The following is a 25,997-nucleotide window of genomic DNA, read 5'->3' on the forward strand; positions in this document are numbered from 1 at the left end:
GATATTGTCCTGGTAACAATTTCTGTTGGGGGGTTTTCCCCATAAAAGGATAGCCTGAACTGAACCTGCCTCTGGAATTCCGATCCTTGTGGTGTTCCTCCCGGCTCCCTCTGTGCCGGAACTGAATCGCCCTCCATTCTGTACTCTGCCATGAGTTCTGTAACAAGTACTGCTTTCTTCTTATTGCTGGCTTGTATACCCCTTGCCTCTAGGAGGTCCTTTAGCGTGGAGCGTTTTAGCGCAGAAAAATCAATCTCCATCCGTACTCCATTTACGCTTGTTCCTCTGTGAGTTTGGATCCCAGCGCTGCCAACCAATGTAGCGGAGAGCCGATCTTGCACAGCTATTCTCCACTAGAGATTCCAGTGAGGCTCAGGAACAAGGTGATGTTAAGTCCATAGGCAAGGTTTCCAGCAGGTAAAGTAATACAGCAGTATCCCCATCGCAATCCCAATAACTGGACGACACACAGTTTCAGGAGTAGACTGACAAGCTTTATTCCACAGTTCCTTATAAAGCCCTCTCCCATGCAAGGGAGGAGGTTCTATCACTTAAGACATTATCCAATCTCTAAGTAGTAACCTCCCACAGATCTCCTCCCCTCCTCTAGCATCATAATCCCCTTATTGTGTACACAGTTTTCCCCGAGTTTTGGATGTACCCTAAATACTTGGGGTACATCCACAAATCCAACATCCCCAGATAGCTCTATTCTGGGGGACCAACATACTTAAAAATTAGCCCATTCGGATGAATGGTTCGTGAGATATGGGGTTCCAAAGATTTGACCGACCGCATGGGTAAAGTATCCGAAAACAGTTCCATGCATTTTGGCCCTGCGGTCGGTCACAAACAAGGGAATGAAAACAGGCGAATTGCCTGTGTTATAGAGCCTGGAGAGGGTTTGAATGAATTCCCTTGTTTATGGGGCTCTTTCTACCGAACGGCGGGTCATTCGGTAGTTTCCATACGAATTTCTGGAAGTATGGAGGTCTCAGCGGTGTTTGCCTAGTCAAGTGTCCGATTTTAGTTCCAGACACTCGACGGCAAAACACCGCTGTTCGGTAGTTTAAGATGGCCGCCGCCACGTGTTTGTTTCCCGAATGGCGGCCACCCAGAGGACAAAGACCACACTGCACTGATTGCCAATTACCTGTTTGCAACATTGTTGCAAACGGTAATTGGAGGCACACTCATTCCTGGGTGGTCTGGTTGTTCGGTAGTTTCATTCCCTTGTTTTATTTGAATGATTCTACCGAACAACTAGAGGAATACAATTCTTTACATACATTTAACTGTCATTATACCCGGATACCATGCTTTCTATACATGTACATACACATTAAACCAGCCATATGACCAAATACACTTATTCTCATACATGTCGTGGGACAGCCCGGTACCAATCCGCTACAAACCGCATCGATCAGATGCAGTCATGCTGCATGGAGGCACAGGGGGACGTGACAGGAATTCACAATGAATTCCCGATAATACACATTTTGATTAATAACCTTTCAAGTCTGCAGATTGATAATGTTTGCACCCGGGATACGGAAAATACAACAGATAATTGTTGGAAAATAAATGTAACATCTAATTGGTTTTACGAAAAAAAACTCAAAAAGCATAAAGGTTTTTAAATACTGGGATGTTTTAGTTTTGATAAAAAGTGATGGATTAATGACAAAAAAAAATCAGACCTTAATGGAGAAATGTCACCTCAACACTAACTTTTAATATAATGATCCTTTCATCAAGTTTTGTTAACCAAAGTATATGTAAAAACAATTTGAAAAATTATATCCCTGCCTTTAGTATATGACAGGATCTGTCAGCCATATACATACACCTTGGGTTAGACAGTATTTGTATTTGATAATTAATGGGTCTGATGATGTCACTGCACTACGAATCAGAGAGGACCATAGAGACTAAACAGAGGTTTCCAAACACTGTCTGACCCAAGCTTTATGTATATGTCTGAAGGATCCTGTCATATACTAAAGGTAGGAATTAGTTTTTGTTTTTGTTTTTTTAACTTTTTTCTAAATATATTTTATTTAACACAGTATCAATTTCCTTCGAAAACTTGAAACGATTATCATATGAAAAAATATTGTACAGGGGACAGTTGTCCATTAAATGCTGCACATGGGTTTCAAAGGATAGTGTGGCTGCAATAAATGTTTGTAGCTAGGAATGAAATAATGCTTTAGGTTTTATCGTATGAAACTGGGAAGATTTCTGTAGCTTAGTTGCTCTGATGGGTTTGTTCGTTTTTCACCTCTCTCCCTTCTTCACCAGCCTAGTCGGAATTCTGTGAATCCGTCTGTAGCCTGGAATGCAAACACATGTTAAGGCACATTTTCAGTTAATACCGTTATGTCTTGTTTCCCAGAGCAAGGAACCTCTTCTAGGAGAAAGTGTCATGAGAAAACTGGACGCAGACCTCCCCTCCTGGTCGTATTCGCAGGAAAAGCTATCTTCGTTGTGTCATTTTTACTGTGGGTAACTTCATTACTAAACAGAAATTTGCAAACTGAAATTCGTATTGTTACATTTTAACAAAATTAACCAAGTGCAAGGATATTTTAAATGTTTGATTTGAGAGTTTTGTTTAGAAAACTCAACCTAAGTGTAACGCATTGTCCCTTTAACCTCTGTGGAACTATAATTAGAGAATCTGGGAGAAGGATTCATATTCAGCTGACAAGCGAGTATTAATTCGCGTAGCTGTTCATAAATTAGGTTAGCTCTTGGCAATAAACTTTATTCTGGGGAGCTACAAAGTTGTGTTGAAATTTACTGCTGATTCTAATTATTGTGATTAAGACAAAGGACTTTAAACGTTTGTCTGGCAAACGATTAAGATATTGAAATTGCTTAAATCTTGAAGGAGGATATGAACAGAAACTCCTGATTATGTATGACCATATTTAGAAAAATACTTGCTGTAATACAAGATATTTGCCTCTGAATCTTGACTCTTAGGAAATGATATCGCACAGTTCCTCACAGGAAACCCAACAGCACATGCAGTACCTGAACACGTCACTGTTATCATTCTGTTACATTCAGACTGACTCCAATTAAGACGTGGGGCATTGGTCAGAATGGAAGAAGCAGGGTTTGTCTAAACATATCTAAAAACCTTTACCAACAAAAAACAAAAACAAATGTAAAGTACAAAAAATATATAAATTAACTTAACTTATTAAAATACAGCACAACATCATCGGGGGCAGCACCTTTAAGGCGATACTAATTCCACCACATTGCGAGTGTTACCAGTAAAAAGTGTCATTTAAAATTGATTTGGACATATTACACTATTTATTATTTAATTTTCTTTTAACAGCTGTATCCCCGTTTTTGTGTGATATATATTACTGCTCTGTTTGTAACTAATTGTATATAGCGTGTGGATTTTTTCTTTTTTTTTCTCCCTCTCCCTCTCTCTCTCCCAGAAAGGGAAGAGAAGAAGGAAGTGAAGGTGGGAAGGGAAGAGAATGGAAAAGAGGGGGGGAAATATGTCCTCTAAACGAATGCAGGACTCTAAAACCCCAGACAAAACAGAAAATTAAACGAACAACAAGAAAAAAAGATTATTCTCTTTCTTTACACCACAAACCCCCACGGAAGCAGAAGACAGATCCTTCACAGAGATGTCTTCACATCACCCTCAAAATACCACTGACCAAGATCTCTTCAGCATTGTTAATGATATAAAAAAAATAAATTAAGTTTACGGATCTTAAAAATTAACTCTTAGTCGAAGAATCCAAACCATAGAAGAATAAGAAGAGGCACTCAACCTCCAGTAATGTATTGGGGAGGGGGCAGTAATGTATTGGGGGGAAGAGGGGGCAGTAATGTATTGGGGAGGGAGGGAAGTAATGTATTGGGGAGGGAGGGAAGTAATGTATTGGGGAGGGGGGGTAGTAATATATTGGGGGGAAGAGGGGGCAGTAATGTATTGGGGAGGGGGCAGTAATGTATTGGGGAGGGGGGCAGTAATGTATTGGGGAAGGGGAGGGCAGTAATGTATTGGGGAGGTGGGGCAGTAATGTATTGGGGGGGCAGTAATGTATTGGGGAGGGGGGGCAGTAATGTATTGGGGAGGGGGGCAGTAATGTATTGGGGAAGGGGAGGGCAGTAATGTATTTGGGAGGGGGGGCAGTAATGTATTGGGGAGGGGAGGCAGTAATGTATTTGGGAGGGGAAGAAGGGGGCAGTAATGTATTGGGGAGGGGAAGAAGGGGGGGCAGTAATGTATTGGGGAGGGGAAGAAGGGGGGGCAGTAATCTATTGGGGAGGGGAAGAAAGGGGGGCAGTAATGTATTGGGGAGGGGAAGAAGGGGGGGGCAGTAATGTATTGGGGAGGGGAAGAAGGGGGGGCAGTAATCTATTGGGGAGGGGAAGAAAGGGGGGGCAGTAATCTATTGGGGAGGGGAAGAAAGGGGGGCAGTAATGTATTGGGGAGGGGAAGAAGGGGGGAGCAATGTATTGGGGAGGGGAAGAAGGGGGGGGCAGCAATGTATTGGGGAGGGGAAGAAGGGGGGCAGTAATGTATTGGGGAGGGGAAGAAGGGGGGCAGTAATGTATTGGGGAGGGTGTCAACTGTGTATTAGGGGAGGGAGGGGTCAGCAGTATATTAGAGGAGGGGGGTGACAGCAGTATATTGGGGGGGGGGGGGTCAGCAGTGTATTAGATAGGGGGAGGGGGGGCGGGAAAGATCTGACTTGGGAATTTGAGATGAGGCAATGATTATATTTTTTTACATTTATATTTGTGGCCCAATGAATATTTTATATATGTATATGTATATGTATATGTATATATATATATATATATATGTGTGTGTGTAGAAGGAAATGTAAATAGAGGGGGCTACAGGGGTGAATTATATTTGTAATATATTTATTAGGAACTGTGGAGGGAAGGGGGTTGGATGAGAGCATTAAATATTATAGCATTAAATATTATATTTATGGGGTAGGAACTGTATTATATATTTTTGGTTTAGTGCAGGGGTAGGTAACCTTCGACACTCCCTTTGTTTTTTGACTACATCTCCATTAAGGCTTGCAAAGCATCATGGGAGGTGTAGTCCACAACATCTGGAGTGGCAAAGGATGTCTACTCCTGGTTTAAAGCATAGGTGTATAACCATTCGGCTTCCCCAGGCCAAAATAACCCCTTAAACTCTTAAAGGATCACTATAGTGTCAGGAAAACAAAGCGGTTTTCCTGACACTTTAGTGCCCTGAGGGTGCCCACACCCTCAGGGTCCCCCTCCCGTGGCGCTGAAGGGGTTAAAATCCCTTCAGTTACTTACCTTAATCCGGCGCCAGGCTCCCTCGGTGCTGGTGACCTCTCCTCCCTGTCTGACGTCAGCTCCCCCGTCCGACGTCACTGGAGCTGAATGCTCATGCTTCTCAATGCTTTCCTATGGACACTCTGCGCGATGGAGGCGAAATGTGCCTCCAACGTCGCAGATGCGCCTCTAGTGTCTGTCCGGAAGACAGCCACTAGAGGCTGGATTAACCGCAAATGTAAACATAGCAGTTTCTCTGAAACTGCTATGTTTACATGTGAAGGGTTAAAACTGAGGGACATTGCACCCAGGCCACTTCATTGAGCTTAAGTGGTCTGGGTGACTATAGTGTCCCTTTAACACTGTTACGGCGTTATATGCCGTCCGCATTTTAATGGGCTGTTAAGCTGAATTCTGATGACTCCGCAATGCTATGGGGCTGGTATGTAATTTTTTCCAGGGCTGGTTTTCATACCCAGTCCGGCCCTGGTAGGAAACCTCCATAACACAAATAGTCCCTACTTTGTCTTATGTTTTAAAGAAAACTAGAGCAGACAGGAAGAAATGAAGAACAGATCCTGACAGAGGGAGAGAAGAGGATTGATTGGGGAAAGGTAAGTTGGGCATGACAGTGCCGCTTTAAAGCTGAACCTGGCTTGCTGCACATAAGAGAAAGCTATCGTCAGATTTTTACCTTGACATAGAAATTTATTGAAGATAGAATTAAATATGTTTGATGGAAAGTAATATAGGAAGCATGTGAAGAGGCCATAACAGTTTTGGGAATCGTTTAAACAAGCCCTTCCCAAATGGGCCAAAAGACAGTTAGTTTCAGGTGGTTCTGTCTCTAGGCATAGGCGTGCACAGCCTATTGCATTAGGGTGTGCACCATAAAGCACAAACACAGGCCGCGTGTATATGTGTATATATATATATATATATATATATATATATATATATATACACACACACATATATACACTGCTGTGTGTGTGTGTGTTGTGTGAGGGTGCTGTTAGTGTGATGTGTGTGTGAGGGTGCTGGTAGTGTGCTATGTGGGGAGGGTGTTTGTGTGTTTGTGAGGGTGCTGTTAGTGTACTGTGTGTGAGGGTACTGGTAGTGTGCTGTGTGTGTGTTTTTTAGGGTTCTGTTAGTGTGCTGTGGTAGGGTGCTGTGTGTGTGCTGTTTGTGTGCTGTGTGTGGGTGTCGTGTGTTTGTGAGGGTACTGCTAGTGTTCTGTGTGTGAGGGCACTGTTTGTGTGTGAGTGTGCTGTGTGTGTGAGGGTGCTGTTAGTGTGCTGTGTGTGAGGGTGCTGTGTGTTTGTAAGGGTGCGGTGTGTGTTTGTGAGGGTGCTGTTAGTGTACTGTGTGTGTGAGGGTGCTGTATGTGTGAGGGTGCTGTATGTGTGTGGGTGCTGTGTGTGTGAGGGTGCTGTGTGTGTGTGAGAGTGCTGTATGTGTGTGGGTGATGTCTGAGTGTTGTATGTGTCTGGGTGCTGTATGTGTGTGAGGGTGCCGTATGTGTGTAGATGCTGTGTGGGTGCTGTCTCTGTGCTGTATGTGTGTGGGTGCTGTATGTGTATGAGGGTGCTGTATGTGTGTGGGTGCTGTCTGTGTGCTGTATGTGTTGGTGTGCTGTATGTTTGGGTGATTTGTGGGGGTGGAGGTGGGGGCAGATCAGTTAATATCCCCCTCCCTTCTTACCTTATGTAGGGAGGGGGATCCTTTCTGCCTTCCCTGGTGGTCCAGTGGAGAGTGAACTCTAACCTGCGGGGCTAGAGTTCACTCTCGCGAGATTTGAGCGTTGCCGTGGCAATGCTCAGATCTCGTGAGAGCAACCCGGCGAAGCTGCTGGCTAGAGCTCCCCGGATCCTCTCCTGCCTCTCTCACTGCCTGTGGGTCGGTGAAGGGAGGCTTAGAGCAGAGCCGGCGCTCGGATAGCGCCGACTCTGCATGAGCCGACAGGGGAAATCCTGAGATCTCCCCTGCCGGTCTCAATCCAGAGGCATGCCGCGGGGATTAGGGTGTGCCCGGCACACCCAGTGCGCACACCTATGTCTCTAGGGATGAAGACTCCCGGATATTTTATGTGACCAGATCTCTAGTGTAGTACCAGTGTAAGCATGTATGACACGCTTAATGGGAAACACAGTCCCAGAGCTACAGGTATGGAAAGATTTGCTTCAAAACCCGTGACTGACCGTTAATGATAAACATTTTAAGAAGGTGGTTTGGTGGTTCAGTAATATAAAGCAATATTTTATCAGCAAAAACAATAACATGAATAGAATATGCTAGGACCTCAAAGGGACACTTTGAAGAGCACTTGCCTTGCAAAGACTTCTCCTTGAGCTGCATTGGGAAGTCTGTGATTGGACAGACACAGAAAGTCTGGGCGGGATTAAAAGGGGAGGGCATGCAAAGGCTTCAGACAAGAAATCCACAGCATTTGATAGCTGTTTTAGTTATACCCTAACTAAAAAACATAATTAAATGCATGCATGTTTAATTGGGGTATATCTACTAAATTGTTAAAAAATAATATATATATATATATATATATACATATATATATATAATATTGGTCTGCTCCTTTAATTAAAAGGAATACGGCAGTATCATTAAGAATCTTGTGCTAGGTTGAATTAGATGAGATAAATTAATTATTCTTGCCTCATCTCTCTGCTCATAACTGTGTTACATTTTCTATTGAGTTTATTCATGCTTTGAATTGAAAGGATTGCTAGTCTTCAAAAATTTCCAACTTACGTATAGCTACAATTTACAGCCTATATTTTACAATTTGCTTTTTAGTTCAATATAATTTGCTGTTTGGTAAATAAACCCCAACGCAGCCTATGCAGCTAATTCCAAAACACAACTCTGAAAAATGTTGGATCCCACTTAAAATTAATTAATATAATCATTGTTCTGAAAAAATAAAGACTAAACAAATGTCATTAAAGTTGTGCTGAAAAAGCAAGAACGACCGTTCATCTTAAATGCAAATTTGGCTCAGCTCGAAGTAGCTCAATCTGTAAACTAATGAAAACATTAGCAAGCTGAGGTAGACAAGTTGTGTACACAAATGCACTCTAAACAGATATTTGCACCCATGTAAGGCACGTTTCACTCAATTATAAACACTTTTTGCTTCAGGGCTAGCCAGTATTACATTCTTTCACAAAAGACATAATGGTATGAAGAATTAATAAAAAAGAAAAAAAATAACAAAATGATGTCAAAATATTAAGTAATGATAATTCTTCTGCAAGAGTGCATAGATTTGAGCATTAGTGCTTAATCTGCCCTCTGGGGTAGGAAGGACAGAGGTAATTGGAACGTTTAGAATGAATCTGAATAATATTTCTTCATTCTATGAATAGAAGTAAGAACTAAGAGCACAAATCCCCTTACGCTCCACTAGAACGGACACACACACACACACATCCGTACAGATCACACAGACAGACAACCAGCTGTTTCAAATAGTTAAGGATTCATCTCATAAGGAAACTGTGCGGCTTCCTGCAGAACAGGATCGTGCAAAAAAGCAAGTAAGTTCAACTTCTAACCTTTATATTGTTTCTTCTTTATCATCTAATAGATGTTTTCGAAGAGGGCACCCAAGTTTACTGAAATGGAGCATGGAGGAATAATAAAACTCTTAGACAAGTTGATCATTTTAGAACATATGGTTTGTAGACACAACTATTTTGTTTGCCCCTTTATGCTTGCTATATATTCTTAACCCCCTCATTTTTTTTATATCCTTGTATACTGTATAGGAAAAGAAAATGCCATTGTTCTGGTAATTGGTAAAATTATTAGTTCATAGCTGGTTTAATGGTATAACTATCGAAACGACAGGAGAAACAGACAAATATAGTTTAATTGTTTTTGTTTTTTCTTACTGAGGCTGCATTTCACTTGTTTTAGTTTCTTCTGTAAAATCTCCGGAGACATTTCTAACTTTGTGTTCTTGAAATTAGTTAAAAGAGCTAATCTTTTAGTCCCCGGACATTAGGGTTTGCGTCTTATAAAAAGTCCATATTTATTTCATGTTAAATCATAAAGAACATATGTTTAAATTTACTAGGCAAACTTCAATGTGGTTTTTTTTATTTTTAACTTTTTGTTTTATGTAAAAAAAAATATTCAAAAGTGCAGGTATGAATGTAACATGGGGTATACGGAGGACCATCTGGTCCTACATTAAGATGTAGCTGGACACATCCCTTGTACATATAATAAGTTCAGTGTGACATCTTTCCTTTCTGTTCTTATTGTGTACTTAAAAGTCAAATTCTGGTTCTCGAACGTTATTTCAAGCTCACATTCCATACTACTTGTGATTGAATTCTGGAAATAGGACACAGTGCTGTTGAATTTAAAAGTTAAGGTAAGACTAGCCAAATTGAAATTTTACCTTAAATTTGAAATTCACTTTAAATTCTCAGTATAGTAAATAACCCTGTTTGTTTAACGCTGTATCCTTACAGTGTTTTAACTCATTGGATGCCACATTTGAGACATGCATATGCTATGGTATATGTCTGGTATGCATGTGTGATCATACTGCTCTGTTATTAGGATCACAGATATATAAATGTAAAATGAGATGTGTTTAGCAGCTGTTTTACATCTGTAGTAGTTTCAAGTAACATTTTAACAGCAAGATTTTCTTATTTTTAGACGTTTTATGACACATCAGTCAATAGGGAAGCTAAAGAGTCATGTTACTATGCATCCTCTACGGTAGCTGTTATTTGCTCGATGTGGGCTTTCAAAATTAATCTCTGGGGTTTCTTCTCTAAACTGGTGTTGCTCTTAGATTTGTACAAAAAATTTACTATAACGTGACCTAAGAAGTGAAGATGTGCTATCACCAAGAGTGTACCTCACTCACTCAAAATGAAATGTATAAAAGAACAACAGATTTGCTGATATAGCTGCAAAAAGCCAAAGGAGCTCAAAAGGTGGGATAGCACATACAATATAACAGGTGCAAGTAAAGATACAACGTGTATAACAGGACGTGATCTGTAACAAATCTAAAGGATAATAAATTATATATAGTGAAGTATGTAATGGCAAGTGGAAACAGCGCCCACGAGGTAGAGAACTTACAAGAAGTACAGATGGTCTGCGCTCATCTCCCCTTAGGGGTATCTGTATACAGGGAACTCTTCAAGTGGAAATCCTCAAAGGATAGAAATATATACATAGAGTAGTCCTGTTAAAATGTAAAACAATTTTATTGCACTGATTGCACTTACATTCAGGTAGCAATCAGCAAGCACATCTCCACTAGCAAGTGGAACAGGATGGTAAATGAATCTGTGCAGAAGGTGGAACAGCAGCTGGTCACAAACCACTAAGTGCCAGAAATAATAAATAAACAAATACAATCATAAGATAAAATAAATAAGAACAAAAAGTCTTTAGAATACTCAATTGAGTATTCTAAATACTTTTTGTTTTTATTTTATTTAAAATAATAATAAATTAACAAATACAATCATAAAATTAAATTAAAACAAAAAGTCTTTATAATGAGTATTCTGAAGACTTTTTGTTTTTATTTTATTTTATGATTGTATTTGTTAATTTATTATTTTTTTTGGCACTTAGTGGTTTGTGACCAGCTGCTGTTCCACCTTCTGCACAGATTCATTTACCATCCTGTTCCTATGGCTTTTTGCAGCTATATCAGCTAATCTGTTGTTCTTAGATTTGTCACCCATAGAAATCGGTCACCCCAATCTTTCAGAATGCCCAAGGTATCAGCCAAAGATGGCTGCTAAGTGAGGTGCTGCAAGGTGAGTTAAAGCACACAGAGGTTTAGAGGTTGCTCTGCAGCACCAGGAGGTACACAATTTAAGGCTAGGGTGCAGATGTAGGCAACCTTTGGCACTCCAAATATTGTTGACTACATCTCCCATAATGCTCTTATGGCCATTAAGCTGGCAAAGCAGCAGGGGAGATGTCCAAAACACATTGAGCGCCTGGATTGCCTACCCCTAGATTATGGTTATACATGTCTGATTAATGATTCAATAAGCCTACCCCAAAATCTTAATCTTACCCATTAATATTACTGTAACTGTAAGTGTAATGAATCGTAGTCAGTTGCTAAATCTAACCCTAATTTAACCCAGTTTCCAATTGCACCCTAGTGCTGTGTAACCCAGATTTTACTTACACTGCAAGTTCTGGTAAAGCCCTCTTCAATCAGTGTATACGTAGATTCCTGTGAGATCACGTAGACCACCTACCTTCGTTTGCATAGGTGAAAGACGAGAAGGGGTAAATGCCTCTGTCACCACCGATGTACAGGCTGTATTTAAAGGAAAGACATACAACCAGCTTCAGGTGATTTTTCAAGGAATCGAAAGCAAGATTAGAAAAGGAGGACCGAACCTGGATATTGGGTATTGGGAGAGTCTCCTGCAGCAGCTTAGGGCTTACATGGCCAGAGCTAGGTAAAGAACATTTTGCGTGATGGGACTCCACAAAGACACGTTGTATGGCTTGTTAAGTATGCAGTAAAATTGGCAGACTGATTCATATTTATTTATCTTTTTCGTTGATTTTTAGGCTTCGAGAGAGACACCAGGACGTCTTGCGTCAGAAACTCTTCAAACTGAAGCAAGAGCAGGGTGTGGAAAGCGAGCCTCTCTTCCCCATTATAAAACAGAACATTCCTAACGGATAAGAAGTAAGGCAAACTGATTTTATATAATTATAGTGCAATAAGTGTGTTTTCTTGCATTTCCTTTTGCCCTCTTTTACAGGCCTACCCCCTACTTCGGTTCCGGCACACCACACCGACTTAATTCCAATCACAAGGTATTTCACTATACGATATTAACCGACCACAAGTTTAAGGCCGTAAGGCCTGTATTTGTGGGAGGAGTTAGCGTTCCTATATAAACGCTACTCCCCCCCCACCCCCCCTTCCTACCTTGCCGTACGCACGCTGTTCACCCCACCCACCTCTCCCTCTTATACAATTCATTCGGGGAGACCCTCTTTTACAGGCCTACCCCCTACGTCGGTTCCGGCACACCAGACCGACTTAATTCCAATCACAAGGTATTTCACTATACGATAGTAACCGAGCACAAATAATAAATATATATATATATGTGTGTGTGTATCTATGTATATGTGTGTGTGTTAACTGGTTTGTTCTAACACTGAAAATATAACATTTGTAATTGACTATCTCATATACAGTAAACATTTCTTGTCTTCCAAGGCCAGACCAGGGAGATTCTGTCTCAGAGCAACCTGGCTCATCCTCTGCAGCCAATGCCCCAGAGGATTCTAGCAGTGCCCAAGAAGGTGATGGCAAGGGTGAAGGTGGGGAGTCTGTACTCATGGAAGAAGACCTAATCCAGCAGAGCCTCAATGATTATGATGCTGGAAAATACAGCCCCAAGCTGCTGAGTAACCAGGAGCTGCCTTTTGATGCTCATGTAGTAGACTTTGAAGAGGACCAACAAAGACTGGTGCTCTGCAGGCAACAACTACAAGTCACAGGTATTTACTAATTGAATGTAACAACATTTATTTATATGTTGTTGGTACATGCTATTAAATGTAAAATGTTGCCATGACTTAATCAATGCTTTAAAGGGACACTGTAACTGCCTCGTCTCATTAAAGTGGTTATAGTGTCTGGAGTTTCCTGCCACTGTCCTTCTGTTTCCGGAAGTCCATCATACTGTGTGCTGTTAGGGCTGATGAGTAAGCCGAAGCCTGAGCAGAAGTGACTGGCTGAGCGTGACAGATGGCAGCTCTTAGCCTATCACAGTCCCCATTGCTGGTATGAATTGGTGTGTCTAGAAGGAAGTGCGTAATCTGTCTTGGCCACAATTCCATTAGGGGTCAGGCTGTGGCGGCCAGTGACCCTCGTTCAGTACTAAACATCATGAACATAGTTTAACACTGAATGGAATGGCCGTTCAGAGGAGACCAACATGATAACCAATTTAATGCTATGAAATAGTTCTAGTTAATGGTTCAAACAAACAGTATTAGAACTCTGATACATTCTGAGATGTTGTGAATCCAGCTTGGCTCTTAGAGGGATACTATAAGTGCTAAAACAACTTTAGAGTTAGGAATACAAACACTATAGTGATCCCTTAACCCCTTAAGGACACATGACATGTAGTTGTTCTGGTGAGTATAATCGTTTCCTTAAGGCATTTTCATGCAAACACTGCCTTTTCAGTGTTTACTTTTCCCCCTAGGGACACCTCCAAGTGGCCACTCCTCACATGGCCACTGGAGATGCTTCCTGGGGCAGTGCTGCAAAGTAGGCAACACTGTTGTTCAGTGTCTCCACGCTCTGCATGGGGACGCTGAATTTTCCTCCTATAGATGCATCTCTATCAGGAAATGCTGATTGGCCAAAATGGCATTTGGCCCCATCTCCTTCTGATTTCCGCCAATCAAATGCTTTCCCTATGGGGAAAAAAAGCGGCAATGCTGATGATGTCACCAAGGAGGCAGATCGGTGCGGGGCCAATGCCGGGACCCATGCGGCCCTTCTAAAAGGGGTTAAGGGGGGGGGGGGGGGCAAGCCACCCAAATGGTGGATTTAAAACTATAGGGTTAGGAAAACATGTTTGTATTCCTGACCCTATAGTCTTCCTTTATCCCCTTAACCCCTTAAGGACACATGACATGTGTGACATGTCATGATTCCCTTTTATTCCAGAAGTTTGGTCCTTAAGGGGTTAAGGACTGCTGACGGTTCAGGACCGTCATCGGAAAAATCCCCTTTAGGACTAATATGGTCCTGAACTGTCATAACGGTAATAATTACTTACTCGATCGCTGCCGTTCCCCCGCCGGCGATCGGCATTGCTCCCGGTCTGGGGGGGCTGCCTGACAGCCCAGGCAGTCCACCCTCGGCGAATTAGGCCCCCGCAGCCATGTGATCTCGAACGGAGCAGTCACATGGCTGCAATAGACTTCCGTGTATCTGCCTGCAGGGGGACTGCTTGAACTGACAGGCAATTTAAATTTTACGTGTATATTTATGTAATATTTTACATAATTAAGTAATTTTATTGATTGCAATTTGAGGGACCTGCCTGACAACCAAGGCCAAAAGTCCAGAGAATTTAATTTGCTAGCACTGTATTTAACCCTGTAACGTTCCAAGACACCCTAAAACCTGTACATGGGGGTACTGTTTTACTGTTTTTATTGTCTGTGAAAGTGCAGTTTTTTGCATTTTTTCACAGCCAAACTGATATTGTTGTAGCCCCATGTAGCTAGAGCGCAGCTAAGCAGAAAAAGGCCTTGACAGGGGTTAGGAGGCGGGCTTAGGAGGAAGTAAGCAAGGGTTGGATTATGGGTAAGTAGGATGGGCTATTTAAATGAGCAGCCATCTTAGGTGAGTCATTCTAACTTTCTACCCGGTTGAGTTTGTGTTCACCTCGGTGTGCGCGGACTTTGCTCGGTTGGATTTTCTTTGTCTCCTCTGCAGGACCAATGGACGACGTGGAGCGATTGCTAGAGGGGATCAGGTCGGCAGCACGGCATCAGGGTGTGGACTGGCTACGGGCACAGCTCGGCCCTGCCCTGGCGGAGGCGGCGGATCGGGACGGCGATGGCGGGAGACCGGTCAGGGCCCGGAGGCCCCCGAGGAGGCTGAGCCCGGGCACGGGGCCCGGTGAAGTTGTCCCCGGTAGCAGTGGGGTTCCGGTTGCGTCCGGCAGCAGGCCCGGGAGCCGCGTGGTCGAGGCCTTGCCTCCCCGCGTGCGGACGGAGCCTCGGACGAGCACTCGGAGGCAGAAGGATGTCGTGGACGGGGGCGCTGCTGCTGTCGGGTCGGACGTGGCCGGGCGGCCCCCTGGCGTTGCAAGATCCACGGAGGGGAGGTCGGGGCGGGCTTCCCCCCCATCGGAGTGTACCGAGGATGACGAGGCCAGATCCGGGAGACCGTATGGCCGGCCTGGGAGGCAGCAGGCAAGTGCAGGGGGCTCCGGCCGGGGCCCTCTTGGCGGGAAGGTTGTTAAGGGGAGCTCTGCCACGGAGAGAGGCGGGAGTAGGCCAGTGGGGGGTGCCCAGGCCTTAGTCCTAAGGGGGGAGGGTCCCGGGGCCCCTAAGCGTAAGCGTAGATCGAAAGGGGTGAGTTCCAGGGGCAGGGGGGGGTCTCGAGAGGTGGCCAGGTCGGAAAGCGGGTCCCCCGTAGGGGTGGTGGGTAGGTCCGGGCTGTCGGGGTCTAGTCAGAAGGGGGGTAGGGGTAAAGGGGCGGTGGGGATAGGCGCAGGAAAAGGGGTTACGGAAGCGGTCAGTCGGAAGAATGCAGGAGGTCGGGGATCGGGTTCCTCGGTAGTGGTCGGGCGGCGGGGGGGCCCGGATTCTGAGAGTGGTAGCGATAGTCCATCACCCGTTAGGTCGCAGGGGTCCCGGGAGGCGCGGGGGAGGTCGGGTCGGCACTGCTCCCCCTCGGACAGCTCGGCAGGGGAATGTGCGGCAGCCCCTAGGTGTGGTCGGCAGGGGCGGCCTGCTAGTAGAGACGGGAGGAGTCGTAGCCCCAGGGGTCCCAGGGTGCCACGTGGTGGTAGAGGTCAGCGGGAGGCTTCGGTACAGAGCAGGCGCTCCCGGGGTCGTGACGGGAGGGGTATTGATGTCCGTTACACCCTACCCAGGACTTCTTCTCCTTGTCCTAGGTCTCGGAGCCGTTCCGCCTCCTCGCAGGCTGATCACCGGGTGGGCTCCCCGGTCGGCGTGACAGCAGCGGAAGTTCCTCTTCCTGGAGGTCGGGCGATCCGCACTGCAGCCCCCGCCGTCCCGGTTTCGGGGGGCTTGGCCGGTGAGTCCAGTGGGTCATTACACTCTAACGCATTAATTACCACACTTCAGGCACTACTCCACTCATTGGGGGCGGGGGGTGACACTAGCGGCATTGGTCAGGTGTGGGCCCCGGGCGTTGGGGCTACGGGCTCGCGGGTTGGGAACTCCACAGGGCCTAGTTCGGGCGGGGATATGGTGTTGCCGCAGGAGGTAGGGGAGATTGGGAGCGAGAGGGCTGAGTTGTCAGGGGGCATTCCCGACGCGGCTAGACAGCACGCGTATGTGTCGTTTGCGGGCCCGTTGGGGGTCCATTTGAAGCAGGAAGTGAAGGATAAAATATGGAAGGGGGAGTTTTGTGAGATCTTCTCCCTCCTCCCCTTGGAGGACTTTATAGACCTCAAGGAAGAGGATAAGAAGGACGAGAAGAAGGAGGAAGAGGAGAAAAGGAAGCGGTATCGCAAGATTCCGAAATCCTTCGGGAATTGGCTGAGGGCCTTTTGCGTGCTGGCTAGCGTGCTCGGCGAGAAATCGCCGGGGTTATGCTCCTCGCTGTTTTGTTATTTGGATGGCATTTGGGAAGCGTATCGGACTTACGGTGGGTTGGCGTGGTGGCGGTACGATGAGCAGTTTAGGCAGCGGCTGGCGGCTAACCCGGGGATGCGGTGGGACCAAATGGACCTGCCGCTCTGGATGAAGTTAATGATGGCGCAAAAGGCGCAGCCCTTTCAGAGCTCGGCCGGCGCTAGGGGGCAGTCCGCCTCGTCGGCCGCCTTACCAAAGGGCTTATGTTGGCTCTATAATGAGGGCCAATGCAAATGGGGGACCGCCTGTCGCTTCAAGCACGAGTGCTCCGGCTGCGGAGGCGCTCATGGGCTCAACCGCTGCTTCAAGAAAGGGAAGTCCGGTGGCGCCGGTGCTGCGGCCGCGGCCGGTGGAGGGGGAGCATCCGCTTCCCCTGGGCTTAACCCCAGTGAGGCTAAGCGCGATGGAGCCATGGCTAAGCCGCTACGTTAACAGGGCGGATGCCGCGGTTCTCCGGGCGGGTTTTGAGAAGGGGTTTTTCATTCCGTTTCAGGAGCGGGTGGGGGGATCGGGAAGGCTGCGCAACCTGAAGTCTGTGGCTGACTTCCCGGACGTGGTTAGGGAGAAGCTGGGCAAGGAAGTCGGGCTCGGCCGCATGGCGGGCCCGTTCACAGTGCCTCCACTGGGAGGCCTGCGGATTTCCCCACTCGGGGTGGTTCCCAAAAAGGAGCCGGGTAAATTTAGGCTCATTCATCATCTCTCGTACCCGAAGGGTGAGTCGGTGAATGACGGTATTCATAAGGACTTGTGCTCGGTGTCTTATGCGTCTTTCGACCGGGCGGTCGATTTGGTCCGGCGGGCCGGGCGTGGGGCTCTGATGGCGAAGGTGGATATTGAGGCCGCGTTTCGACTGCTGCCGGTCCACCGGGACTGTCATCACCTGCTGGGGTGTTTCTTCGAAGGGGACTACTTCGTGGACTTGTGCCTGCCCATGGGTTGTTCCATCTCGTGCTCCTATTTTGAGAAATTTAGCACTTTTCTCGAATGGGTGGTGCGGGTGGAAGCAGGGAATCGTTTTATTGTACATTATTTAGATGATTTTCTGTGCGTGGGGCCGGCTGATTCCTTGGAATGCCTGCGCCTACTGCGAACGGTTGAGTGGGTGGCGAGCCACTTCGGGGTTCCGCTGGCGGCGGATAAAACTGAAGGCCCGACCACGTGTCTGAGTTTCCTGGGTCTGGAGATTGACTCTGGGTTGGGTGAATGCAGGCTGCCTCGGGATAAGCTGGACAGGCTTCGAGGGGCGGTGGCCGCTGTAGCGGGGGCGCGCAAGGTTACTCTGCGGCAGCTCCAGTCTTTGATTGGGCTGCTCAATTTTGCGTGTCGGGTAATCCCGATGGGACGGGTTTTCAGTCGCAGCCTGTCGGCTGCTACTGCGGGGGTTCGGTCTCCGCACCACTTCATCAGGGTGTCGGCGGCCATGAAGGAGGATTTGGGCATTTGGGATGCCTTCTTGCGGGATTTTAATGGGACAGTGTTGTTCAGGCAGGAGGGCAGGTCATCGGCCGAGCTTGAGCTTTTCACGGATGCTTCGGGCAGTGTGGGTTTTGGGGCATACTTTGGGGGCTGTTGGTGTGCGGAGAGGTGGCCGGACTCTTGGGGTTCGAGCCCTCTTATGCGCAACTTGGCTTTCCTTGAGTTATTCCCGTTAGTGGTTGCGATGGCACTATGGGGCGACAGGCTGCGTAATCGGAAAGTGGTCTTTTTCTCGGATAACATGGCGGTGGTTCACACGGTGAATCGTCAGTCTGCGGCCTCGAGGCCGGTGGTTAGGCTGCTTAGGCGATTGGTGTATGTCTCGGAATGTTGTTTTTCGCGCACGGCATGTTCCCGGTTACTTGAATGAGGTGGCTGACGCTCTGTCTCGTTTTCAGTGGTCCCGATTCTGGCTGGTGGCGCCGGGGGCTTCGAAGGACGGGCAGGCTTGCCCGGACGAGATTTGGCAGCTGGGAACATCCTGCTTGGAGGACTTGTGAAGGCTTCTCTGGCACCGGCCACTTGGGCCTCGTACAGTAAGGTTTGGGGCCTGTGGGAGCGGTCGCTGGACGGGCTGGCCATGGACAGCGGGGAGGCCCTGCGGGATGCTTTCCTGTGGTACTCTTGTCAGTTGCTGGCAAAGAGGGCGTCGCCTGCCATGGTGGACAGGTCCATGGCGGCGATGGCGTTTTTGTTCAGATGGCATGGGAAGGAGGACTTTACTAAGACCTTCATTATCAGGCAGGCCCTGAAGGGCTATCGCAAGGGACGCAGGTCGCCGGATACCAGGCGCCCGGTGTCGGTTCGACTACTGGGGGATTTGGTGGGTTTGTTGCCCGAAATCTGTTTCGATGGGTTCGAGGCTTCTCTGTTCAAGGTGGCGTTTATTTTGGCGTTTTTTGGGGCATTCCGAATTGGGGAATTGGTGAGCGCTAATAAGATGGTGCAAGGGGGCTTGCAATTTTCGGGGGTTCGTGTCTTGGATGGGAAGGTGGTGGTGCACCTTGGCAGCTCCAAAACGGATGTCCGCGGCATGGGCTGGGACGTGGCACTGGGGGCCTTGCCGGGCTCGGCTTTGTGCCCGTTGGCTGCTACGGCAGAATACCTGGCTCGGAGGCCAGTGATGGGGGGTTCCTTGTTGGTGCATGCCGACGGATCCTCCCTCTCTCGGTTTCAGTTCACGAAAGTTTTTCGGTTGGGCTTGGGCAAGTTAGTGTTTCATGCTGAACGATTTGGAACGCACTCGTTCCGTATTGGGGCTGCCACGGAGGCGGCTCGGTTGGGATTGGGGGACGAGGTGGTGAAACGGATCGGGAGGTGGGAATCAGTAAGATTCCGTTCCTATGTCCGATTGGGTCTGTTGGAATAATGAGTTTGGGGACCGTTTTATGCAAAAAAAAAAAAAAAAAAGTATATATGTTGGGGATGAGCGACTTGTAACTGGCTGTACTGTAACGGTTCTCTGTGTTATTTGGGCTGGGGTGGGGGTCTCTGTCGGACTTCCCTCATCATTTGTTTTTTCCCCCCAGGGCGTGAGGCATGGATCGTGGGCCATTCGTTTGTCTTCTGGGCCGAGAGGAGGGCCGCAGCTCGAGCGCAAGGCCAGCAGCTGGGTTTTCCGAGGGGCCAGTTGGCAGTTCGCTGGTTTGGGTATCGGGGTTTCTGCTGGGGGGATGTTTGTGGTAAACTGTTTGGGATGCTGGCGGCGGGATACGCGCCAGACTTACTGGTCCTGCATATTGGGGGTAATGACCTGGGCCTTACGCCGCAACGACGGCTGGTGAAGTGGATGAAGCAGGACATTAATAAGTTGAGGGGCCTGCTTCCGGGGGGTCATGTTGGTGTGGTCGGAGATTGTCCCGAGGCGCCGGTGGCGGCACGCTCGGGATCCGTTGGCTATGGATAGGTGCAGGAAGAAGGTGAATAGCTTGATGGCAAGCTTTGTGCGGAAGGTTGGGGGTGTGGTAGTACGGCACCTTGAGCTGGAGGAAGGGTTGCCAGGATACTACCGCTCGGATGGTGTTCACCTCTCGGAGGTTGGTTTGGACCTGCTCAACTTGGGTTGGCAGGATGGTATCCGGATGGCTCTGTTTCTTCGGGGTGGCGGAGCTCAGACAGCTTAAGGGGTCAAGGTCTGAGCTTGTGGCGGGACGGGGAGCCGAAGGAGAGAAAATAGGCTCCCCTGGATGAACGTGAGGTGGAATAACAGATTGTGGTCATCGGTGGTTGAGAGGTTTCGAGTCCTGGAGGTGACTCAGAACCTGGTGGGGCAGGGGTATCCGGGTATACCCCTGCCGTGGTTAATGGTTGGTTGGCACTTTGGAATGTTGGTGTATGTTATAAATATGTTATAAATATGTATAGGTGTTATTATATGGGGGTCATTGCCTTTTGTATGGTAGCCGAAGGAACAGGATGCCAGGGGGCGGAGTATGGGGGGCAATGACCCATGTTTAATATGTTAATTTATTATTGTTATTATTATTATTATTATTATTATTATTATTATTATTATTATTATTATAATTATTGGTTAATAAAGCTGTGGACAAATTTCCCCATAATACTTAGTGTCCGTGTGTTATTGGGTTAGGTTATGGGGGTGGTTTGTCCTGGATTCCGACTGCCCAAATGGCGACTATACACCTGTCATGTGATACGTTTTACTGTTTGTGTCCAGTGAAGTCTCCTGAGTATAACAGTACCCCTCATATACAGGTTTTATAGTGTTTTTGAAAGTTACAGGGTCAGATATAAGGGTCACATTTTTTTACATTGAAAGTTGCCAGGTTGGTTATGTTACCTTTGAGAGCATATGATAGCCCAGGAATAATGATTACACCCATTATGGCATACCATTTGCAAAAGAAGACAACCCAAGGTATTGCAAATGGGGGTATTGAAATATGTTCAGTCTTTTTTAGTAGTCACAAATACTGGCCAGAGTTAGCGTTCATAATAGTTTTTTGCATTTTTACAAGTTGCTGGGCAGCTTTGTTACGCTTTCCACGGGGTCGCCGTTTTGCAGGATGCATGTGGGGTGAGCTTGTGATCAGCCCCACTGTAAGGACACCATGCTCCGCTTCGGGGTTGGTTATCTTTGGCAGAGGTAGACAGTGCGTGGTGTGGCTATCTACGAGCACGGCAGTCATTGTGGGTCCTGCTAGGTCTCCGGCTCCGCTTGCCAGTGTCATGGCTCATGGAGTGGATAGGTGAGTAGTCGCTTGTGGAGTTGCTTGGGGGATTCAGCTAGGCAAGGACTCTTCTAGCTCCTTAGACCCGTGTTTCGGTACCCCGCTGGTTACTCTGGTTGTTGTGGAAGGGACATCCCCTCTGCCGGTTTTAGCGCACATGGTCACCGCCATCTTGGGTGTCGTGCTCGGGCCCTCAATCAGAATGTTGGTGTCTCTGGGGTCCGGCTGCACAGCCCCCGGGTGTGGGCCGGGATCACCCCAACCAGCCCATGGGCAGGATAGTGGGGCAGTGGCAGTCTGCCCCTCTCACTGCTGGTTTAGGCCCCAACTCTGTCGTCGGTGGCCTCACCTCCTGGGGACTGAAGCTCATGGAGCCAGCCTCTCCCTGGATCCGGTGTCTCTGTGGCATCGAAGACCCACGCTGTCGGTCCGTTTTCAGGTTGTTTTCTTTGTTTTTTATGCTTGATTAGGAATGGGTTGCAGGAGCTGAACTCTCTTGCGACCGTCCAGCTCTGCGGTCCGGCCCCGCCCCCCATTTTTTTGCATTTTAAACACACAAATATAAATGCTAACTTTGGCCAGTGTTTGTGACTAAGTGGCTACAAGAAAACATACCCCATATGGATACCATGGGTTGTCTACTTTAAAAAATAAAATAAAAAATATATGTACATGTGAGGTGTGATTTAGAGATTTATGACCGATAAGTGTTACAATGTCACTATTGATAAATTTTAAAAATATATATTTTGAAACAGCAATTTCCTACTTGTGCTTATAGCCCAATAACTTGCAAAAAAAAGCATGTAAACACTGGGTGTTTTTTTTTTTTTTTTTTTACTCAGGACAAAACTTTGAATCTATTTAGCAGTTTCTTTCATTAGCTTTAGTAGTTAAGGGGACACTCCAGTGCCAGGAAAACAATCCGTTTTCCTGGCACTGCAGGTCCCCTCTCCCTCCCAACCCCCAGGGGAAAATTACAGCTTAACACAAACACCACAAAAGTGTTAAAACAGCTCTGGTCCTTAACGTAGAACATGGCCAGAACAGTCCGGTCCTGAAGGGGTTAAGCTAAAGTGTTCCTTTAATTGCTGTTGCAATTTCTCTTGATCCACAACTGGAAATCTCATTTAATTACTTTTCTATAAGAATTGAGCATGCATTAAAATGAACATGCATATTTTAATGTATTATTTCTTTACAGTAGAATGAGTGCGAAGTACAATTACTATAACTATTTCTGTCTTTTATTATTGTTATTGCATTATTCAGCTGTAGATTTACAGGAAAGAACCCTGTGCTCAGAGTAAAAACAAAACTCAAATCTTTCTCCAGTTTTTATAAAGAAATACTTCAAAACTATTTGCTGCTTTTCAGCAGTGACCAATAAGCTGTTTGCATGCTGTATTCTGTCCATTAGATGGCAGCATTGCGCTGAAACCATAGACATGGTATAGGGTTTTTCCAAAGACCTTATGAAGAATGTTTGCAGGTGTTACCTGAACTTTGAGGAACAATCTAAAGTAGTGAAACTCGAGCACATGGATAGTGCTCAGGCAGGAGAAAGCACTTTAAAGAGTTACTCTTCACCAGACAACTTTATTTACTCCAAACAAAGTAGCCTTTAGTGCAATTATATGATTACATTTGACGAGATCATTTTGTTTTGAATGATGCAGTTTAATATTCATGTCCTCCTACATTGGAGGTTTAATAAATGTATAGTTAAAAAATTCTCTGGGGTTTATCAAAGTTTAAATCTATAGCCTAATCAACTAGGGTAAATAAAATACCTACATTTGGGGACCTTACATTTCTGTGAAGCCCCAGGATATACATGTCCATGCCTGCCCTAAATTTAGTGGATGTCTCACTCCTAGAGCGCTCTCTGACCCGTCTTGAGATGTTCAATTTATATTATTCTCCTATAATATAATATTTGCGTATAACATTTTTACGGTAGAGGATGGATATTGGCAGCCAAACCTGATTCGGCAGCTGGATAAGGCATTGAGGAGTTGAGACAAGAAGCTAATAGGCATTGAGACGTAGAGTAAATGGACAGCTTGGATTATCCCACTCTCAATGATCACCTAGGGAAAATGACCCAGCATTTGTGGTGGTGGGCAAACTGGGTTGGATTGAAGGAGAGGTTTCTGATAATGTTCTAAATTGCTGGCCATTTGGAGGGCAGCTGTTAAGCTGTACATAGTAGTAGAAATAAATGTAGATAATGGAAAAGTTAAAGTAACTATAATAGTTTGTGATCCTCTAATCATTTAGAAAAATAAAGTTTCAAGCTTGTGTTTTTCTTAATGATCTGTAAATTACAAACTTAACTGCTCAAAGTCATTTAATCACTTTGAATGATATAATGATTTGAAAGACTGTGTGAGTAAGAAGTGAAATACATTTTGTGGGATGCTGCTTTGTGTTTATATTTGTACTGCATAGCATATATTAAATTACAGAAGGAAGTACTGATATTTTTTTCTTTGTTCTCCCCAGGTGATGCCAGTGAGAGCCCTGAAGACATCTTTATCAGGAAAGCGAAAGAAGGTATGGATGGTGATGAGGCCCAGTTCAGTGTGGAGATCCCAGTCACAAGCAAAGCTTACCTATGGGCGGACAAATATAGGCCTCGAAAACCTTGTTTCTTCAATCGTGTCCATACAGGCTTTGAGTGGAACAAATACAACCAAACGCATTATGACTTTGACAATCCTCCCCCCAAAATTGTCCAGGGCTACAAATTCAACATATTTTATCCAGACTTGATTGACAAACGATCTACTCCGGAATATTTCTTGGAGGCTTGCCATGACAACAAGGACTTTGCTATATTACGTTTCCATGCTGGGCCTCCTTATGAAGACATTGCTTTCAAGATTGTCAATCGCGAGTGGGAGTATTCTCACCGACACGGCTTCCGTTGTCAGTTCTCTAATGGTATTTTCCAGCTGTGGTTCCACTTTAAGCGCTACAGATACAGAAGATGAGCCATGACCTGAAATTAGACCATTTCTTTCCTGTTTTTGTATAGCAACAAAAATCAAATTTGGAGTTTTAGTGTTAAATAAAAAATATGGAAACAAACCAAGACTTTTTAGAAATTCCACCCAAGACCATAATAAATGTTTTTGCCAAATATCCTGGGTGCCCTCACTGGTGGGTGAGATTGTAATACTTTTGTACAAATACAAATTTTTTTTGTTTATTGTTAGCCATGGGGTTAAATGGAAATTATCCAAACACAACCTTTTTGCAACTTCTTGTAACCGTATTGGCACCTGAATTAGTCTCTATTGAGATATTGCCCAGAATCCTTAGCTCTATTGTTTACACTCAGCTCATATGCACGTCCCTCACCTATTACACCGTTTTATATCCAGATTTTGTTTGTCACGTGCCCACTAACTGTAATTTAATTATAGAGCATCACATGGGGGTGGGGGGGGAGAATGGTTAACCTGAGTTATGTGATTTTTAATAATTTATTGAATGGTATAATTTCTAGAGAAGTGGTAGTTAAATGTTAAAAAGAAGAAAATTAATTAGATTTAGCAGAGTAAAAAAGAAAACATTTCGAAGGATGATGTCCAAATATAAACAATTAACATTTAGCTCATGCCAGTGATTTGTGGAAGGAGAAGCAAAGGGGATTTCTGGATAGTTCTTACAGACTTGTCCATTAGTGAACATATTTCTAGGAAATGTTTAGTAAGCCATAGTTAAATTTTAGCCTCCTATACTTCCCTGGTACATATATTGTTACATTATGTTTGCTAATCAAACACTCAAAGCACCATAACCACTGCAGTGTTGGTACCCTGCCCCCCATTAGGAGTTAAAACATTTGCAGATGGTTTCAACAACTTATCTGGGGTCTACTGGGTGCCCGCTGACTTCTCCCTGAGTGCCAGAAGCATTCTGTATTGAGATAATCCTGCCTGCAGGGCTTAACTCATTGTCTGACTGTGATCCACTTACCAGTACTTTCAACCAATGAGGTGGCTCTGTACAGCAGGATTCTGAGGGAGAGCTAATGGGAGGAAGTGGATGCCAGGTAAGTTGTCAAACCATTAGTAAACTGTTTAGGGCAGCGATGCCCAAAAAGTAGATCCACAGTTAGAATTACAACTCCCTTGATGCTTTGCATTCCTTTTTGAAAGACAAAGCTTCATGGAAGCTGGCGTTTTAAAACATCTAAGGATCTATTTTTGGGGCAGCCCTGGTACCATTACTGCTCCAGTCCGCTGGTCTGGAAATAGTGCATAGGAAGGGCAGGTAGAGGACCAAAACAGCAAACACTACAATGTACCTGGTGAGTACTATTGGAACAATAACTCCCAGTCCCTTGAGTAAATTAGTGGAAATGCAATTGCGTGTTGTCCTCTGTTAAAAGCTTCTCAATCCAGATATCAAATGAAGGTTCTCTGCTGTGGTAACAAAGTTCCATGGTAACTTACAAAAGACGTAATAACACACATACCATCACACTTTTAATGAGTGATTTGTGAGTGCAATTCTAAACTATGAGAGTTTTTCTATATCTCTTCTCCTAATGATCTTCAAGCTAAAGTAATTGATCGAAAACTACAA

General features: G+C 45.5%; 1 protein-coding gene across 1 annotated transcript; it reads left to right on the top strand.

The window, feature by feature from the left end:
* The first annotated feature begins 12,000 nt into the window (after positions 1-12,000).
* On the top strand, positions 12,001-24,581 carry LOC134610367 (splicing factor Cactin-like). The gene is made up of 3 exons (XM_063453319.1): positions 12,001-12,040; positions 12,584-12,867; positions 23,904-24,581. Exons 2-3 carry the CDS (start codon positions 12,705-12,707, stop codon positions 24,392-24,394), a joined length of 654 nt encoding a protein of 217 aa, XP_063309389.1. The 5' UTR covers positions 12,001-12,040; positions 12,584-12,704; the 3' UTR covers positions 24,395-24,581.
* Positions 24,582-25,997: the final 1,416 nt, after the last annotated feature.

Source organism: Pelobates fuscus, chromosome 5 (assembly GCF_036172605.1).
Source record: "Pelobates fuscus isolate aPelFus1 chromosome 5, aPelFus1.pri, whole genome shotgun sequence".
NCBI lineage: Eukaryota > Metazoa > Chordata > Amphibia > Anura > Pelobatidae > Pelobates > Pelobates fuscus.

Bases quoted from the DNA above. Each gene is read 5' to 3' on its own strand.
- LOC134610367 (XM_063453319.1), top strand. From the start codon at position 12,705: ATGGAAGAAGACCTAATCCAGCAGAGCCTCAATGATTATGATGCTGGA. The intron at 12,868-23,903 runs GTATTTACTAAT...TGTTCTCCCCAG, and splicing joins GCAACAACTACAAGTCACAG to GTGATGCCAGTGAGAGCCCT.